Raw genomic sequence first — 12,213 nt, 5'->3', positions numbered from 1 at the left:
ACAATGGTACAAAACACGATTTACGCGTGATCTGTCGAAAACAGTGTTACCAGAAAGATACCAGCAAAAAAATCACCCTTTATTTCGGATATTATATAACACTAAATGAGGAACCGATAACCTGTGGCTCGCGGGTCCTCGGATGTTAAGCTGCGGCTGTTTAGTTCCATACGCAAATACTGTTTATTTTGTAAAAAAAACTTTAAAATCGATCTAAATCGATTAACGAAAATCTTTCAACCACGTGTGTTCGCTTTTCACCCAACCGCGTCGTCAGTGTTGCCATTTCCGATCGAAATAATGACGGTCTTTGCGCCTTTTTGCTTAAGTCTCCAAAGACTCTCCTTTACAATAAAGTGCAATGTATGGTGCTTGAATGAAATAAATATTTTTCTCAATGAAAAAAGTATTAAGTACTGCAATTCAGAGAATGAGGAATGGTTTCAAGAATTTTACAGAATTCGGTAAATATTTACCGATTACCGATTACCGACTCGCCTTTTATCCATATTCACCGTACAACTTGAAAATCATTTAAAAAAAAACTTCAAAACGTGTGATCAACAGATCGGTCTGTAAAAACTTGTTCATTCCGTATCATTCCCTTCTATTCCATGATATTCTTATATCATTCCATTGTGTTCCTTGTTATTCCAGTGAAAACAAACCACCGAAAGCTACATTTGATTCATCGACAGACCCACGACTTTTGTGGGTCATCGTACAAAACCTAATTTGGTTTTACTAGAACATTGCATAAACTCACAAAAATTACTCAAAATCTAATAACACGTATTCCAATTAGGATGAACACGTAACAAAACACCGTTAGCTGTTAAATGATGGTCATTCTGTAATTTTTGTGAGGTTATGCCATGTTCGTGTAAACCTAATTAGGTTTTGCAAGATGACGACATAAATGAAATGCTGATAAATCAAATTCATCTTTGACAGCTATCGCTAGTTTGTTTACATGAAACATAATGAAATGGAACGGAATGAATATGTGATAGCTGTCAAACGATGTTCATCCAGTCAAATAATATTCATTCAGTGAATTAGGTTTTACACTATTAGGTTTTGCACGATGACGACACAAATGAACTGCCGATGAATCAAGTTCATCTTTGACAGTTGCCGTGTACTTGTTTTGTTTTGCGACTGCAAGTTAAAATTTGAAAAAATGATGAAAAAGTGCCTGTTAAAAACGTATTCCACAGTGAAAATAACTAAAAAGATTGCGCTGTATGTGTTTCCAGCATCAAGGAGCGATTTATGTATGAATCTGTTGAGTGTGAGGCGACTTGCAATTTTTACATTCCAACGATGAACTTCTGATGAACTTTTAAACTGTAAACAAGTACACCTCGACTGTCAAAAAAAGTTCATTCTGTTCATTTTTGTGAGGTTATGTCATGTTCGTGCAAAACCTAATTAGGTTTCTTATCGTGACGACACAAATGAACAAGTATTCATCCTTGACAGTTCAGCGGTACTGTTTACAAACAAGCTTAAACAAAAATTGAAGAGCACATCTAAAACAATCATCTTTACACTTTGCAACTAGTCACTTTTATTTGATAAATATCAAAAACGAACCGTATTCAATCGTGAACAAATGTTTTAAAACTTTATTTAGACGATACGGACCGTAAATGATCTGATCCAAATTGTCAATAAACAAACAAAAGAAATTTATGTTTACAAACAGTACTGCTGAACTGTCAAAATGTGTTCATCCGATTGAGGTTAGCAGTGACGGTAAAAAATCTAATGACGACACGAATGAACTGCCGATGAATCATGTTAATTTTTTAACAGTAGGTTTTTTACCGTCACTGCTGACCTCAATCGAATGAACACATTTTGACAGTTCAGAAGTACGTACACGCTTAGAAAAAGTTACTCAGAGTTTGAGTACTAGTAACTCATTTTCAAATGCTACATGGAAACGTCAAAAATTGAGTAGTTACCATTAATAATAATGAGTAACTCTTACTCTAAATTTGAGTTTAACGCAAAAACTCGTTTTAAGTTACTATTCGCAAGTTGTAATAACCATTTGTAGCAACAGGTTCTATTTTTGTCGTGAATACGACTTACTTTACTATGGGGTGCCTTTTCAAAATTAGTCATATGGAAGAATGGGCAGAACTTAATCGTGAATATCTTGACTTGTATTAAAGGCAGCAAGATAATTCTTTCACCATTCACAGAAAGAAATAATGAAATTTACACGAGATGTAAATCAATAGTAACATGGAATAGACATGGGTTGAATCGAAATTTTGATTGAAAACCTCCATCGATGCAAAACTAAATTGAATTGAATTGAATTTTCAATGAATATAACTGTATTTTTCAATTAACGCTTATTTTTCGAATAAATTGTATTGAAACGTACAGAATTGTAAAGTAATTTTATGTTTAATTACCTACTCCAAATATGTGCATGAAAATAGATGTAAATTCACAAAATATTTTTATCTGTGTTTCATCAAAAATATGATCAGCAATTTAGGATAATATTTTGAACAGTGTGAGATAACCACAAACAATGCAAATATTAGGTTTTCTCAAACTTTGAAAACAACGCGGAAAACTCTTCACTTTTGCATGGCTTTTCCGCGCAAGGACGACGATTTTGAGGTAGTCAGGCACATATCTTCAACTGACTGCGTATAAAAAGAGAAACGGTGGTCGAAAATCGATCATTTCTTCTTGTGCGTAAGATGCAAGCAGACATCGTGGGACCAGCAGCTTTGGAGAGTGCACCTTCTGAGTGGTTAAAAACTTCAAACGCTCAGGTCGCAACTCTCATTTGGAATTTAGTCGTCAGGTGGAGCAGTCGTCAATGAAAGCAGACCTTTTGCGTGGTATAAAGCCTCAAACGCTTTGGTTGTGCTCTCATTTGGACTTCAACCGTCGGGAGCGCAGCGGTCGTCAATAATGAGAGCAGTTCTTATTTGCTTTTCGGTAGTCGTAGCGAGAAGTCGTCTTCAAGTTTCAGATTTTAGTTCCGGAATACAGGTTTAGAATTCAGAGCCTGCGTGCTGAAACTGGATTCTGGAATTATAGTTTTAGAATTGCCACTGATCTCTGAGTCTGTTCTTGGTTTTAAATTTAGTTCTTGAACTCAGGTCCAGTTCCTTATTCTAGAATTCTATTCGGTTCCTTTCAGAACCATAATAATACTCTCAAAGAATTATGCGAAATTATGATTCACTGTGCTCTATACAACCCATTTTGATGGTCGTGGAGAGAAATCATCTTAAAGTTTCAGAGCTTAGTTCCGGAATATGGGTTTAGAATTCAGAGCCTGTGTGCTGAACTGGATTCTGGAAAAAGATTCCGGAACTGATTTCAGTTTCGAAATTTTAGTTCTAGAACTAAAATCCAACTGAATTCTGAGTCTGTTCTAAGTTCTGAGCTCTGAATTTCTTGAACTCAGGTCCAGTTCCTAATTCCAGAATTCTTCAAATCGGTTTTTTAGAACCATAATAATACTCCCGAAGAATTATGCGAAATTTTACTTTACTGTACTTTATACGGCCCATTTTTATTAAAAACAACTATCTAATTATTTCATAATATTTAATTGCGTTTCAGAATGTTTAATGTAATTAATCTGTAATTTAGTCTAGGCGCATCGTTTAAAATTCTAGTAGTGAAAAAGGGGAAAGTTGCACAATTCACACAATCGATCAACTACCAATTTGAATTCGTGTCAGTTTTATTCGTATTCACGACATCCAGTAATGTCTGACATTACACACCCGTACTTTTTTGTTAGTGAGATCGCGTATTTCAAGAGTGAGTCGCTTAACACAAACGGTGTTGTGTCTGCAAAAATCACAATTTTTAGACTGTCCTCTTGGTTGTGCCATGGACACAGTTATTGTTTACAGAAGGGATCCGTACTGTGCTTCAGAATGGAAACAAATATGCTCAAGTGTGGCATTTATGAGGAACAAGTGTCTGAGCAGTACTGACATGTGTGTTAAGCTACGATTGACACACTACTCCAAGCGATCGCCACTTGATATGATATCTCGAAGCTAGAAATCAATTGTAAACGGAATATTAAATAAACACAGTATGATTATTTTATGTATTGCGTGTCAATTACTTAATATTTTAATACAATACAATTAAAAAAAGGAGCAATTTTACGCAAATTTGGTATATGTGGAATAAAATTTCATTCAGAATTTAACTAATTACTCTATTTTTGGCACATGGGCAAATAAAGCATTACTCAGTAAATGAGTAGATTTCATCCAAAAATCGTTTCCTGTGGAAGAACTCAAATTTGAGAACTAAGGAGTTACTCTAAAGTAGAGTTGTTACACTTTTTCTATAGATGAGTGGAGTCTTACTCGTTTTTGAGTAATTATTTTTAAGCGTGTATGGCGAGACAATGACGCAATTTCGCCTGGACAATTTTGACAGCAGCCGGAATGCAGCCAGCCTTCTGACGGTTGCCAGAATTCCTCACAAGCGGGTGTCTTAGATGAATTCCGAATAATGTACGATTCAGACGATCCGGCTTCTTCCGTCACCGTCACCGGAACGTCCAAGATTCTCCAGGAAAAATAGTCCAACGGGACTCCAACGCCTCATATTGAAAATGTCTCATGTCTGCCAGATTTGTTAAAAGAAAAAAATGACACTCGGTACAATGGTCTGTTTCAAAATCGACAAACGAAGGTCCCGTGTTAAAAGTTTATAGAACTGAATATATAAATTCAAATCTTCAAGTTTTTCGGATATGTAGTACTAGTAAATAATTTGTTCTACTTAGAATTCCAGCACAAACTATTAAAATTCGCAGAAAATTAACAAAAAGGCCTCCCTTAGTCAGCCTCATGCATTCCTCTAGCTGTAAGTCGCCTAACTTTTACACTAATACATTCATAAAATGAGCGAAATATCAATGACATTTATAATGTCACTGTCAATCGGGTTGCCTCAGCACCCAGAAACGAGCAGTCGATTAAGGCTGTAACCCATTTCACGGTTAATTTTAACTTTTGGTTAAAGTGTTTTTTTGTGTCGAGTAGTTAAATTTAACTAAAACTGCTGCCCATTTCAAAGTTTGACGGATGGAAAGTTTTTTGGGTTTATTTTGCACTGGAGATAATTTTGGCTAAAGAATTGATATTAGAATTGTCTTTGCAAGATTTTTTCCAGTGTCGGAAAACAACCATCGAGCTGACAACATCAAAATCAAATACAAAATGTATTTTATCAAAATAACCACTCGAGTGTCAGATTTCAACCAAAATTTAAAATTACCCACAAAATGGTTCTCAGCCTAAGAATTCATTACTCATTCCGTCATTTCGATATTGGGATGTTTGGAAATGTGTAGGAATTGAGTGAGAAAAGGTGAACTGGATTATTAATTCTTTTTCTTCTTGGATTTTTGAATAAATTCGAAATAAAAATTAGACATAACTGATTATATAAATTTAAATCTTCAAGTTTTTCGGATACATCGAACAGATAAATGACCAGTTCATCCTCGATTCCCAGCAGAAATTGTTGAAATTTGCTGGTTACCTACAAAAAAAAAACCTACCTTACTCAGCATTCGGCCATTCCTTCAGCTAACTCGCCTGGCTTTTACATTAACATATACAAAAAGTGAGCGTTAATTCAATGACATTTAAAATGTCATTGTATGATTGATCGAGCAATCGAGTAAGAATTTATTACTCAGTCCGTCTTAGAGATAATGTGGGTAATACCTATGACAAATCCAATAAATAAACTCAACAACACACTTTTCCGAATTTCTGCTAGAATATGACAATCCAGATGGCCATATATCAGTTTACATAAATGTGCAGCCTTCAATCGCCACAATCCAATGACGCATGCTACCCCTCATCTGCGGATCGTAGTAGGTGCGGCTTGTTTAGCCACGATCAAAAAAACCTACCCGCGATCGAAAGTGCAGCTGTTTAGATGCAACACAAGTGAAATTTCTCCGCAAGGTTTCTCGTTTCGGTGGCCCCATCGCGATCGGGCCGATTCGCCTCGCTTCTCTCTAACGCAATTATCGATATTGTTGCATTCAAATTGCCATTTTCGATTACGTATTCGAACTGTTTTGTTTTTTTATTTAGGTCCAAACACGACTCACATACCAATCAATACGACCAGTAATTTATTCGATTTTTTCCACACTTTTATTTACTTTGCTCTTCGTTTATTTTTTTCTTCTTTTTTCTTGACTCGCAAAAACCGAAAACAACCAACACCAGTCTGACGATCAAGGTGAAGTAGCGGCCACCAAAGCGCCACTTACCGGCATTCCACAGGTGGACTACGTGTGGGATCCTAACTTACCGCGAGAGCTGGGAGGGTAACTATTGCCAGATGTACCAATCTAGGGTGAAGGAATGTAGTAAGATATGTGTTTTTCTTTGATTCCTGCAGATACAATTTGTCCACCTACCCGTTTTTGGATTCGGTTCCAGCGGAGGAAGACATAGGATTCACCTGCGATCCAAAACTACATGACGGTTTTTACGCGTCCATCAAATATAATTGCCAGGTAGGGCGCCACAACCATCATTGGCGAATGCAATGCTACAACCGAATGAATGATTCTCGTTTCAGCTGTACCATCACTGCATCCATGGAATTCGATACGACTTCCTGTGTGCCAATTATACAGCGTTTGATCAGAAGACCTTTATCTGCCATTTTGCTTCCGAAGTAGACTGCAAAAATTCGCCGAAATATTGGTTTAGGTAAAAATTAAGTTTATCATTCCCAAAGCAGCTTAAATAATCATTCGTATTTCTGTAGAAATGAGCCATTGTACAAAGCAACTACCACAACTACCCAAAAGCCAGCACCAACAACACCAACAACACCGGCACCAACGGCTGTTCCCTCTAGACAGAAGCCTTTGCGCAAACCAGTTCGCAGGAGGCGTCCCCAGGTAGACTACTACTATGAAGATGAAGAATACGATGACGACTACTATGAGGAACGTCCTCGTCGTAGGAAGAATCGACCACGTAATCGTCGCCCAACTTACGACGACGAATACGAAGACGATGAACGATTCGATCGACGTCCTGCGGATCGCTATCGGGAACGTGATCGGGATCCTCCCGTAGAGGAAGACGACTATGATGATCGTAGACCGTACCGTCCGAAGAATAGAAATCGTAACAATGACAGAAGAAATGAAGATGAAGATCGTCGTTACGGATACGATGACCGCCGAAGAGATCGTGACCGAAGGCCAATTGAGGACGACAGACGGAGGCCACTCGACGAAGATCGTCGCTTAGCTATGGAAGAGGAAAAACGTTCAACGCCGAACGAGCGAAGAAGAAGACCGATTCCTGCTGATGAACGAAGAGTTTCTGATCGCAGACCTATCGCTGACGAGTATCGGCCGGTGAACGAAGATCGTAGATCTTTTGCCGAGGATGATAGAAGAAAGATACCAGAGGAAAGAGCAGGTGGTAGACGTCCGTATAACGAAGATCGTCGGTTAGAATATGAGGAGGAGGATGAAGACTTCAATTCACGCAGACCGGAGAAAAGGCAGAAACCTCTGAATGATGTCGTGACCGTAAAACCCTCCGGATCAACCATTTATGATCGACCACGCGCTGCACCGAAAATTAATCGACCAGTGCCTCTGAATGAGAAGAACAAATATTCATACACAAATCCAGAAGCACCGAAAAAGAAACCAACGACAACGACAGCTTCCTCCAATGAACCCGAACCGGAATATTATGACGAATATGAAGATGAACCCAAGAAACCGGAGCCAGTCGTCGACATGCCAAAAACGGTGGATCCGGGAAATCGAGGAACGTATACTTACAAAGAAGACAAACGACAGAGTGCTTCCTCAGATGTAGTTTACTACGATGACGTGATTGTGCCGAAAGAATCTCTCCCTCAGAAGCCCATTCCAGGAAACGTAAAAAAGCCTGATGGCATTGAACGAATTAACACACGTGATAACTCCGAGCTGACGAATAGATATAACGAAAAAATTCGAAGCCCTCAACGTGTCTCCAAGCCGGAATTCGAAGACGAACCTCCGCGAAATTCTAAACCCGAATACGTCGACGATGAACCAGCTGAACGATCGAAATCTAGACCCCAATCTGTTTTCAACAATTTCAAAAACAAAAAACCTCCAATTTCGCTAGAGAATAGGAAACCTGCTCCGGTTCAAAGCAATCGCGACTTGGAAGCAGTGAATAAATCTCCAGAAGTCTCTAGACCAATCCTTCGTGCCACTAAGCGACCATTCCTCCCTAGCCGTGGAGGTAATCCTTACGCAGCCCGAGGACTTCAGCCAGTAGGCGTTGCAAAACAAGTGGCAAGTCAACCGCAACGTCCCGCTCCTACTAGCAATGACGCCGAACGGCCGGCACCGTTCCGTATTGACGTAGACAGTTCTCCTCCCAGTTCCATTCAGCTGGACATGCGAACCAGTACTACTCGCCCAAATGAAGAACGCGTAAAGACCCTCGATCAACTGTATGACGAAGAGTTTGACGTCACACTGAACGATGCCTTAAATCCAACCCTAAAACCACTGACACGAAGCGCACCGCATAATTTCTTCCGCAACCGGTACCAGGGCGTAGATCCCGCTTTCGTTCCATTCGAACCCAGTTACGCACCGTCCGAGTTTCGACGAGCGGCTGTCCGACCTCCACCGGCAATGATCGCGCACCACCATCAACACCATCCGACCGTGTACGTGAGCCAAATCCGAGGACATCCTGCCCAGCGATATGAGTACGAATATGAATATTGAACGGGTTCACGAAACGGGAATTCGTGAGCCAAGAAAACGCAAAAGAAAACTACTCTTTTAATTTATTGAAAACCACGATCCTTTTTTCACGAAAAAAAAGAAAAGAAAATTATTTATTACTCAAACCTTCTGCGTGCGGGCAGAAAAGTTGACGCCAGTCCTTGTTGTGAGGATCGTCAGTGCGGAAGAAATGTGCTCCACCAAGCAAAAAAAATCGGTGGTGATAATTAAGCGACTAAAATTCTTGAAACAAAAAATCTTATCTGTACATATGATTCTGCTGTATTTTTAAAGATAAATACTCAATAAAGGTGATATCGACGTATTGCAATTTATTGCTATCAGCAAAATGCTAAACCTTAAACAAAACAAACAACAATCTACTAGACGTGACGGAAGAGTAAACTGCAATAATGATTTAGCTCGTAGATAAAGTAATACTTGTGTAAACATCATGCAAAAGAACTACTATGTGACAAATAAGAGATATAAACATTAGGTAACACGATTAGAACGATTTGAAGAAGTGTACTGCGTATAAGGAAAATAAAGAAAATTTAATTTTCGAATATTTTTTATTTACTTTCTAGCTTCCTTTCAAAACCGAGGAAACGGAAAAAATGGAGTCGCTTTGTATTGTTTTTTTTTCTTTGGCGTGAACCAACATAACTTACAAATCGGAACACCCTGTAGTTCCGGAACCGGAAATCGTGTCTGTAACAAAATCAGGATTTCCGTATGGGACTGTAAAACTTTCCATTTGAATCAATTCGATCGTTTATGCAGGTTTGGACCACTATTTCTGGTTATTTCGGAACCGGATTCCGAGGACCAGTAAAGCTTGGTTGGTTCGTATGGTCAACAACAAATATGACTCATAAATTGAAACAGTTTTGAGCCCAATTAAGAATTTTTCGCTCCCTTTTGCATCATCGCTGTTAACAACGGCTTGAAATTTTAAACACTCATCACACTGCAATTGTGGAACCGGAAGTCGGATAAAGAACAAAAATCAAGACGTTATGGAACCCTAAGAGCTTTCATATGAATCTAAGTTCGAAAAAATCGGTTACGACATCTTTGAGTAAAGTGAACTAGTTCCATTTTCGATGCTTCCGAAACCAAGCTTTGAATATATTTTACACGTGCCTTGTCGTTTTAAGTGTAATTCTGTAATTCTGAAACCGGGAGTCGGGCCCGAATAAAGTTCAAGAACTTCGTATCGGGCCAAAAAACCTTTCATCTAAACCTAAGTTCGTGAAAATCGGTCACGCCATCTCTGAGAAATTTGAGTGACACTATTTGTCACACACAGACACATGCTGACCTCGACAAAGTTATTCGAATGGTACATGGCACTCGGATCTCCGGGCTTCGGTTTAAAAATCGGGTTTCCCAGTGATTGCATAACCTTTATTTATGAGAATGGTAAAAATACTATACAGGCCAAGAAACGGCCTTGACAATGGTTTGAAAAATTCAATTCAATTAATTAGGCTGCAGTAAGAGACTATGAGCTTTTGAGTTTACTCCAGTCATTAGGGTCTGTGCAGACCTCTCAGCAACCGATTTAGCTGCTTTAGTCTAAGATTTTCGAAATGTTTCTATAGTTATAGCTTGTTGGTTATATTAAGAGAGCTCTTTCTTCACGTGAAACCAATGTCGCTCACTAGGTCACAACTCCGGGCAGTTAGGTGGATTCGCCTCTTTCGATACAACTTGGACTCCATTCGCTGTATACCATTCAAAAACATCTTTGGCGTTGTGACAATATGCCAAATCAGGCCAGATTAGCGAGAGAGCATCGTGATTACTTAGGAATGATAGCAATCGCTTCTTTGGCCATTCTTCACGGTACCTTATGATCAAAAAAGAACCGGAATTAAAAAAATTTTAAAATTTTAAAATTCCCGCGCTTGTCCAATCGGTAAACTTCTTTCAACGTTGGTAACACTTTTATACACATTCTGTCAAATTTGGACGCATATCGTACGATTAGTTTTTGTTTGGCGTCTATACAAAGAAGTTGAAAAAATTTCGTGTGGCGATTTTTATAATGGATGAAAATTTAGAACAACGTGCGTGCATCAAATTTTGTGTTTCAAATGGATTTAAGTATTCCGAAACGTTGAAAATATTAGAAAAGGCCTTTGGTGAATCGTGTCTAGGAAAAACACAGGCATACGAGTGGTATAAACGCTTCAAAGGTGGTCGTACAAGCTTGGATCATGATGAGATCCCTGGCCACCCAACAACATCTGTTTTTTTTTCGATATTCGTGGTGTGGTGCACTATGAATTCCTTCCGGACGGTCAAACTGTTAATGAGGAATATTATTTGGCCGTTATGCGTCGTTTACGTGAGGCCATTCGCAAAAAAGGCCAGACTTATGGAAGGAAAACTCATGGATTTTACACCACGATAATGCGCCGGCTCACACAGCGTTTGTTGTGTCGCAGTTTTTGGCCCAAAACTCAACCAATATCATCAACCAAGCACCGTACTCTCCAGATATGGCCCCGTGTGACTTTTTCCTCTTCCCCAGACTCAAATTGCCATTGCGGGGAACGCGTTTTGAGACCATAGAGACCATAAAAGAGAATTCGCTGCGTGAACTAAAGGCCATACCTTCGGCGGCCTATAAAACTTGTATGGAAAATTGGATCAAGCGTTGGCAGGCGCGTACACAGGGGGGGGGGGCTTAGGGGTTCAACCCCCCCCCTCCCCTAAATAAAAAATTATAACCCATGGGAAACATTGTGATATAAATTGTACATGTGTTGATTTATCACCATGTTCTAAAACCCCCCCCGAAAATTTTCTCTGGCTACGCGCCTGAGCGTTGGCATGCATGTATTGCCGCAGGAGGAGAGTACTTTGAAGGCGATAATAAAGAAATTTAATAAAAATTGAAATTTTGCGTTTTTTAATAAAATTCCGGTTCTTTTTTGATCATAATGTAGGGCAAGGACTCCCTATTTCATCCCATTTGCCTTCAAACCACGATTTAGCCACTAAAATCACTATAACTATTTCATATTACTGCTTCATTCGCCTTGCTCCACGTTGAGAATTGATTCACATTTCTTCAAAATTCAACTAATATTCATGAAACAGCTAGAAACACGTATGATTTGCTCACTACTCTGCTCCTAATTCCATCTCAATGGATTTTTATCCATCCTATCGTTGATCCTTTATTCATCCTATAAATTAGCAATGGCGACAGCAATCAAAACAAAATATTCCACTATTACACTCTCAGGTTCAAAATGTCAGAATTCTATTTAAAAACGGCCTAATGCAAACTATGAGACAACACACGATATTTTTAGAATTAGTTTGAAATCATTTCAACGTTTAAAAATTTTTCGGTCGTTTCCGTAACCTTTCGCTTT

At 38.9% G+C, this 12,213-nt stretch overlaps 1 protein-coding gene across 2 annotated transcripts in view; it reads left to right on the top strand.

Moving 5' to 3' along the window:
- Positions 1 to 9,384, top strand: part of LOC131439438 (zinc finger CCCH domain-containing protein 18) — a 161,731-nt gene extending 152,347 nt beyond the window's left edge. For both annotated transcript variants that reach the window (XM_058610433.1, XM_058610434.1), the window contains exons 5-8: positions 6,273 to 6,373; positions 6,448 to 6,565; positions 6,631 to 6,764; positions 6,823 to 9,384. In XM_058610433.1, coding sequence (XP_058466416.1) covers positions 6,273 to 6,373; positions 6,448 to 6,565; positions 6,631 to 6,764; positions 6,823 to 8,815 — 2,346 coding nt within the window. In that variant the 3' untranslated portion in view covers positions 8,816 to 9,384. The remainder of the gene's footprint in view (positions 1 to 6,272; positions 6,374 to 6,447; positions 6,566 to 6,630; positions 6,765 to 6,822) is intronic.
- Positions 9,385 to 12,213: the final 2,829 nt, after the last annotated feature.

The sequence above is a fragment of the Malaya genurostris genome, chromosome 3, assembly GCF_030247185.1.
Source record: "Malaya genurostris strain Urasoe2022 chromosome 3, Malgen_1.1, whole genome shotgun sequence".
Taxonomy (NCBI): Eukaryota; Metazoa; Arthropoda; class Insecta; order Diptera; family Culicidae; genus Malaya; species Malaya genurostris.
The sequence above is the reverse complement of the archived record's forward strand: the minus strand, read 5'-3'. Positions and strand labels throughout refer to the sequence as shown.